At 36.2% G+C, this 7,850-nt stretch overlaps 1 protein-coding gene across 1 annotated transcript; it reads left to right on the top strand.

The window, feature by feature from the left end:
- The first annotated feature begins 4,136 nt into the window (after positions 1–4,136).
- On the top strand, positions 4,137–6,732 carry LOC121889694 (zinc finger protein 239-like). The gene is given in 3 exon segments (XM_042401861.1): positions 4,137–4,333; positions 5,743–6,515; positions 6,517–6,732. Coding segments are annotated over 3 exon segments (924 nt in total). The 5' UTR covers positions 4,137–4,243; the 3' UTR covers positions 6,578–6,732.
- The last annotated feature ends 1,118 nt before the right edge of the window (positions 6,733–7,850 follow it).

The raw sequence follows: 7,850 nt of genomic DNA, 5'->3' as shown, positions 1-7,850 counted from the left end.
GAAGTTCCTCAATGTCTAAAAGGGAACATAACTGTCCATCAAAATCTGGATCTTGGTATGATGGGCTGAAGTCAAAGTCTAGTTTAACCTTTTCTTTCATCATAGTTTTTAGCTTATCCACAGTTTCTGGACATGAATACAGAGTCATCTTCCTCACAATGTCTGTGGAGGTGACATGGGCATGAAATAGGAAGTTTTGAGCTGCCTATTATTAAGAAAAAAAGGGAGAATTGATTAATGAAAACCATTCGGTTGGATAATGCATAATCAGGATTTTGCTCAAAAGAAATGCCGGCAATGTACTTCAAAAACAATCTGTTCATTTAGTCTCTATAGGCTTGTTGTGGTGGTCAGTGTCAATGGTGGCACTGATTATTTTATAATATAATAATATTCAAGACCATTGAGTAATTGAAAAATCCTGTTAAAAAAACTGTAATACTCTATTATATTAATTTACAGATTACAGCCTTTATTTTATGGTGAATATTTTTAATAAAAAATAATTTACTGTGTTTTATGGCATTTACACTTAATGTAGAAAAAAAACCCTGTAAAATAATACAATACATTTCTGTGAACTAACTTTTTTTTTACAGTGTAAAGTGGTTAAGGGCTGTACACTTAAAATTGGAAATTTGCACAAATAACTCAAACATTTCCCGTGAATTTGCTGTTTTACGTTTTTGAGGTAATAGAACCCATCTTTTTTAACAAGACAGTGAACAGTGACTAAGGGGGCAAAATCTGGTAATCTGGCAAGAAATAGTATTTAAATTCGAACAGAAATGAAGTCCATCAGTTGACTTGTGCTTGATGAGGAAAAAAACAGAAATCAGACATTTAACACATCTGAATTATTACACTCCAATATAGACAGAGTTGTTGAGGTCCTGCAGTTTTCATTTATAATGAGGGGGAAGACAATGGTTTTCACTTAATTCATCCTTTTATCCTAAAATCAGAAGTGATATTGAGATATTGATGTTTCTGACATTTACTCTGCAAATTCAAAGAAATTGACGTCCTTCCCTGATTTTCCCTTGTTAATAAGCTTTTCCTTTACCTCAAACTTATTATTTAGGTTTCATTTTATATTTAAGAAGGAAATGGAACATGATATATCTACCAACTCACCCTTCTTAAATAAGAAATTCAAATAATTACAACATTCAAATCTGTCAGAAACATCACATCTTTATCTAGATTCACCCTCTAGCTCCTGTTTTTCTCTTACATAATTTCAATATTTTAACTTTTATTTTTCCTGCCAAATCTTGATTCTACATGTTGCTAGTGTCGTCACTTGATAGTACTGTTGTTTTGTTTATAAAACTCAATGTGGTAGGTTGATGTCTATAAGCTTGGTTAAAACACCTTAATAAGAATTTTTTATGGTAAAAGTATATTGTATGTACTCCCAATGACCACAGCAACTGCTTTTTTGACGATGTAGTTAGTTTTAATGTATTGTGCTTGCTTAATTTTAGCTTCACAATAAATCTTCAATTACTTCTTCCAATGTTTTAGCGTTTTCTGGCTTTTGTTACCATGAAACCGAGTGGTGACAGTAGACTGTTGTGAATAGGGATGGGTATTGTAAGAATTTTATGAATTCTCCTAATCAGTTCCGTTCTTTATCCATATTTTTCTTCAAGTTTTTCTTCATTGCTAAATAATTGTTTTTTTGAAAATCAAGAGTAATGTTTACAACAGCAAAGTCATTATATAAACTCAATAATTACTCACTGGAAACTAATCTAAAACATCAGTAGCATAAATAATATTTCTTACATTGAAATACTGAGTAAAGTTTAGAAAGAAGAGCTGCCTGCAGATACCACTGGTAGAAGAGGGAGGGGCTGGTTTAGGAGGGTATATGTGTGTGGTGTGTTTAAGGTTTTTACAAATAACACATTGAAAGGTTGTAATTTTGTAATTTAACCAAAAGGTTAAAATAAATAAAATCATTAAAATATATTTCTTAGCTTACAGGAATGTAATGTCTTTAGATTTAGATTGAGATCAATGCAACACATTGGTTTAGAGTTTAATACATTTAAATATGTGATTTAAAGGTTGGTTAAGCAGAACATGACATGAATTCCACTTAAGTCAAAAGCTGGGATAGCAGCTACTGAAATATGCTAACCTAGCTGCTTCCTCCTTTAGTTATGGGGAATATTTAAGCAAATTTATATTTGTGAGAAATTGAAATCAAAATAACTCCACATGATCCAGTTTTGTTATTCTGTTGTATTTTTTGAGATATGAGGGTTTTTTTCACCAATACAACAACCTGCAACAAATTACTGTTTTCATTATTCATTAATCTGAAATAGTGAAAAAATGCTCGTTGTTATTTCTTAGAGTCCAAGGTGACGTATTTTAATGACTAATTTTGTCAGATCAAAAGTAAAAAATAATTGAGTTTACTGAAATGAAACACAGAAAAACTTTTTTAAAAAAAGTTACAGAGATAGTTTTATTGTTGGATTCAACGACTATGAGGTCAGGAAGGTGTTGAGGAGTTTTCAGACTCTGTGTGACGACCTGACGAGTACTTTGTTTGAAGAACATTGAGACTTTAATGTCCCTGATCTTTCTGATGGCTGTTCAGTCAGGAGCAGAGATGGTAAACAGGTTTCGATCATTACAGTCTGAGTCGTCCACACCTCCTCATTGTTCTGCTTCAGTGCTGGAATTTATCTAAGTACATGTACTCAAGTACTGCACTTAAGTACAACTTAAAGGTACTTTACTTGAATATTTCCATTTTCTGCTACTTTACACATCTACGACTCAGTGTTCCCTTCCTTCTGTGCCAGTTCGTCTTATTTCCTGTGTGACAGTGTTCCAGCCTATTTTTCCTTGTGAGCCTTCTAGTTTTCCTGACCTGTTTTTGCCTTCGACCTTACCTTTAGCCTACTGATTTGGATATCTTGTTTTGCTGACTGATCACCCAGCTGTGATTAAAGGACTGATTTTTGAACCTGCCAACTGAGTCTGTCTGCATTTGAGTCCAAGCTGTTGTTCAGTTCCTGACAATGTGAATCTTTAAAAAAGTAATATAATTTTGTAGTTTACAATACAAAGATATGTTTCTATAACTTGAATGCAAAAACATCTCTACTGTGCTTCAGTCTTATTTGATTTAATTGGATATCAACAAAAGGCAACATTTTGAAATTCAAAATAAATGCAGTTTTACGCTTTTGCATTACAGAGACCAAGTTGCATCTATGGGAGAAAGAGAGAGCAACATCTAGCGACTGGTTGTTCTGCTTTCAATATTGTTATTGAATTATTATTTATATAAAACCCCCTTGTGGATTTGATATATTGTGGCTTTTGAGCTCTCAGTACTCGTAGACTTTCCAGCAACACGTCTGTTAAGTCCACAAGTCTGCAAGTGCATTGAAGTCCAGACATTCAGATTCAGCCATTGTAATCATGAATTCAAGTCCCTTGTGGATTTTCTTTGTATCATTAAGGCATAAAAAATAAAAAAAGAGAATGTTTAAGATGCAGCATGACATTAAAAAGCTGTTAAGTATCAAATAGAAGCTCAGCTAAGTAACTGGCAAAAAAATTACATAATCATTTTTCAGAAATCAGTTCTCTATACATTGAATTGTGATACTTCAGTCAACCTGTGATGGTTATGGCTTTTTCATATGCGGCCTATTATGGTTGTATTATCATCACAAATAGAATATCCTAACACTGACCACAGAGGAAAAAAACATAGTAAGGATAAGTCTATGACACAAAAATCTACATGGAGCAGGTAGGTGAAATTTTTAAATGATTTTCAGAGCAAACATTTAGACAGAGATGCGGGGAAAACACACATACCTGTTAAATATAATAATTCATCTCGACCAATAGTTAAAAGGTCAATATGTATGTGTATTAGATTTTCAACTGGAAATGTCCATCTTCAAATATTTAATGTGTATTTGTTAAAATGTTACCACAGAGCTAAGCTTAATCTGCAAAATCGGACAGTAAAGTTAAAAAGTAGAAGCTGCTTTTGTCCCCTTCTGCTTGAAATCAAGGAGCCATTTTGTTTCACAACAGTCTGGTAGGAAATCTTGCTACTTAGCAACAGTGACTAAGGGGGCGGGGTCAAAATCCAGTAATCTCACAAGAGTTGATATTTAAACTTGAACAGAAACACACCATCAGTCAGAGAGGAGACCTGCTGGATTTCACTGACCAAGATCACTACAAGAGCAGAATGGAGGAGAACCAGAACACAGAGCACCACACCAACAACCCTGTTAAAAGAGAAGAACCAGACTCAGCCTCTGCTTCCACCAATAAACAGGTCAGTGTTCATGGCTTCATGATAAAACCAGTTTTTTGGGCGTAAAAACTGCAAAGTTCTCATAATGAGAAGTGCTTCATAATGAGACTAAAGACACGAGGATGAGTCTCGAGGGTCTGTGTCTCATTGTGTTGTTGGAGGGAAAGTCCTGAAAAAGAGAACTAAAACACTTCCAGGCTTTGTGTTCACAGAGTTTTTCAGCAGTAAAAAATACAAAAAAGTCTCAGTATTTCATGATTTCACCTTGTTGTGAGTAATATAAACAGAGCTAGAAATAACCTCCGTTTACTTTGTGTTTGATGAAGAAAAAACAGAAATCAGACATTTTAAATGTTTCTGAAGAGGATTTCTAGTTAATATCAGTACTGAACTTCATTGTGGCTTAACTGCTAACAGGCAGCTTGTATTCAATGTTTCTAATGTATCAGCAATGGTGGAAGAAGTATTCTGATCCTTTAAAAGTACCAATACAGGAATGTAAAAATACTTCATTACAAGTAAGTAGAAGCACATGAGTATAAGCAGCAAAGAGAAGATGTATTTAAGTGTTCTGCTTGATAAATTGCTTGTATCTTATCCCTTACTGGCGGATTTTGTTCCACTTATGGCAGCGAGCAGTCATAGTTGAGTTAAGTAAAAAAAAACTAAAGTTTGTTTCATCCTGTCCCAATTTATTTTTCAACCAAACCCCAAATTTACCTGCATTTGGCACTTGGAGGGTGTTAATTTTGGACCCTGAATAGGACCTTATCATCTTCACATGTCTTGTTTTGTCTGACCAACAGTCCAAACCCCAAAAGTATTCAATTTTGCAGTATATAAAAACACACAAAAGCAGAAAATGTTTGCAGTTGAGGAGCTGGAACCAGTAAGTGTTGCATTTTGCTTAAAGAATGACTAAAATTAAGATTAATCAATTATCAAAGTAGTTGCTGATTATTTTGACACTAATCTTCAAATCTCTAAAGTTACTGGATGTCATCTACCATGGGGAAATTACAAATGCTTTAAATAGATAGTTTTAAAACCTTTTAAAACAAGATTCAGCATGTTGGTCAGCTTAACTTTTCTCTCTGGCGGGACAATTCAATTTAGTAAAAATAACAGTATTACTACGTTAATTTCACTGTGAAATGTTACTCAAAGTTACTTATCATCTCTACTTCACTCTAGAGAGACAAGAAACAATATGCTGAATTGTATGTCAACTGAATGTCATTATTACTGTCAATGTAATAATCCAAATGTTCTGTGGACCTGCTCCTATAGCTGGTTAGACACGCTTTAGTCTAATTTGAGCACTGTGGTTTATGTTCCACAAACATGATCTAACAGTTACTTTCAGTTAGAGATCATTCATTCCATCATGCAATGTCACTTAATCTCTCTCTCTTTCTCTGTATGTTTAGAAACAGACAGGGAGAGAGGGACTCAAACATCACCGCTGTCAGCACTGTGACAAAGCCTTCACAACTTCAAGACATTTAAAGATTCATCAGAAAATTCACAAAGGAGAGAAACTTCACAGCTGTGACCAATGTGGGAAAGCTTTCAACAAAGGAAGTACCCTAAAAGCCCACCAACGCATTCATACTGGAGAGAAACCATACAGCTGTGACCTTTGTGGAAAAGCTTTCACTCGTGCCAGTCATCTAAAAACCCACCAACATATTCACACTGGAGAGAAACCGTACAGCTGTGACCAATGTGGGAAAGCTTTCATTATGGACAGTGATCTAAAAATCCACCAACGCATTCACACTGGAGAGAAACCATTCAGCTGTGAGCAATGTGGGAAAACTTTCACTCAATACAGTCAAATAAAAATCCACCAACGCATTCACACTGGAGAGAAACCATTCAGCTGTGAGCAATGTGGGAAAACTTTCACTCAATACAGTCATCTAGAAAGCCACAATCGCATTCACACTGGTGAGAAGCCGTATTGGTGTGACCAATGTGGGAAAGCTTTCAACAAAGGAAGTGCCTTGAAAGTCCACCAACGCATTCATACTGGAGAGAAACCATACAGCTGTGATCAATGTGGGAAAGCTTTCAACAACGGAAGTGCCTTGAAAGTCCACCAACGCATTCATACTGGAGAGAAACCATACAGCTGTGATCAATGTGGGAAAGCTTTCACTTTAAGTGGTCATCTAAAAATCCACCAACGCATTCATACTGGAGAGAAACCATACAGCTGTGAACAATGTGGGAAATTTTTCACGAGAAACAGTGATCTAAAAAGTCACCAACGTATTCACACTGGTGAGAAACCGTACAGCTGTGACCAATGTGGGAAAACTTTCACTCATAAAAATGATCTAAAACACCACCAATACATTCACACTGGAGAGAAACCGTACAGCTGTGACCAATGTGGGAAAGCTTTCACTCATGCCAGTCATCTAAAAGCCCACCAACGCATTCATACTGGAGAGAAACCGTACAGCTGTGACCTTTGTGGAAAAGCTTTCACTCATGCCAGTCATCTAAAAACCCACCATCGTATTCACACTGGAGAGAAACCATACAGCTGTGGCCTTTGTGGAAAAGCTTTCACTCGTGTAAGTCATCTAAAAACTCACCAACGCATTCACACTGGAGAGAAACCGTACAGCTGTGACCTTTGTGGAAAAGCTTTCACTCATGCTGGTCATCTAAAAACCCACCATCGTATTCACACTGGAGAGAAACCGTACAGCTGTGACCAATGTGGGAAAGCATTCAATCAAGAAACTGCTCTAAAAACACATAAACGCATTCACACTGGAGAGAAGCCATATTGGTGTGACCAATGTGGGAAAGCTTTCACTACAGACAGTAATCTAAAAAAACACAAACGCATTCACACCGGAGAGAAACCCTATAGCTGTGAACAATGTGGGAAAGCTTTCACTCACGACAGTGGCCTGAAAAGTCACCAACGTGCTCACACTGGAGCGAAACCATACTGGTGTGAGCAATGTGGGAAAGCTTTCACTTCTGACAATAGTCTGAAAACCCATCAACGCATTCATACTGGTGAGAAACCATACAGCTGTCATCAGTGTGGGAAAGCTTTCACTCAAGGCAGTACCCTAAAAGTTCACCAACGCATTCACACTGGAGAGAAGCCACACTGGTGTGAACAATGTGGGAAAACTTTTGCTTACAGGAATTCCCTAAAAGTCCACCAACACAGTCACTCAGTATTGTGTTGAACATGTTTTAGAGTAAATGACTCAGAGCTACATAATTTCCCTTACAGCTTCATTTTTGTGAGCTTTCTTTACTCAACATTAAAATCAAAAGGGCTGCGAGCTGAACAGCTGACATTAGCCCTGAGTTTAAAGTCTTTCTGTGAACATTTTCTCGATCACTATTGGTTTTAAATTCAACATAGTGTTGAGTGTCAATAAATTATAGTTCTGAATAGTTACTGATAAGGGGGTAGTTTGATCATAAACAAACCAGCCAAAGCAGATGATGACAGGCTGTTTGTCTGTTGCCATAGAAACAAACAGGAAGAAAGAGA

This window comes from Thunnus maccoyii, chromosome 22, assembly GCF_910596095.1.
Source record: "Thunnus maccoyii chromosome 22, fThuMac1.1, whole genome shotgun sequence".
Lineage (NCBI taxonomy): Eukaryota > Metazoa > Chordata > Actinopteri > Scombriformes > Scombridae > Thunnus > Thunnus maccoyii.
The sequence above is the reverse complement of the archived record's forward strand: the minus strand, read 5'-3'. Positions and strand labels throughout refer to the sequence as shown.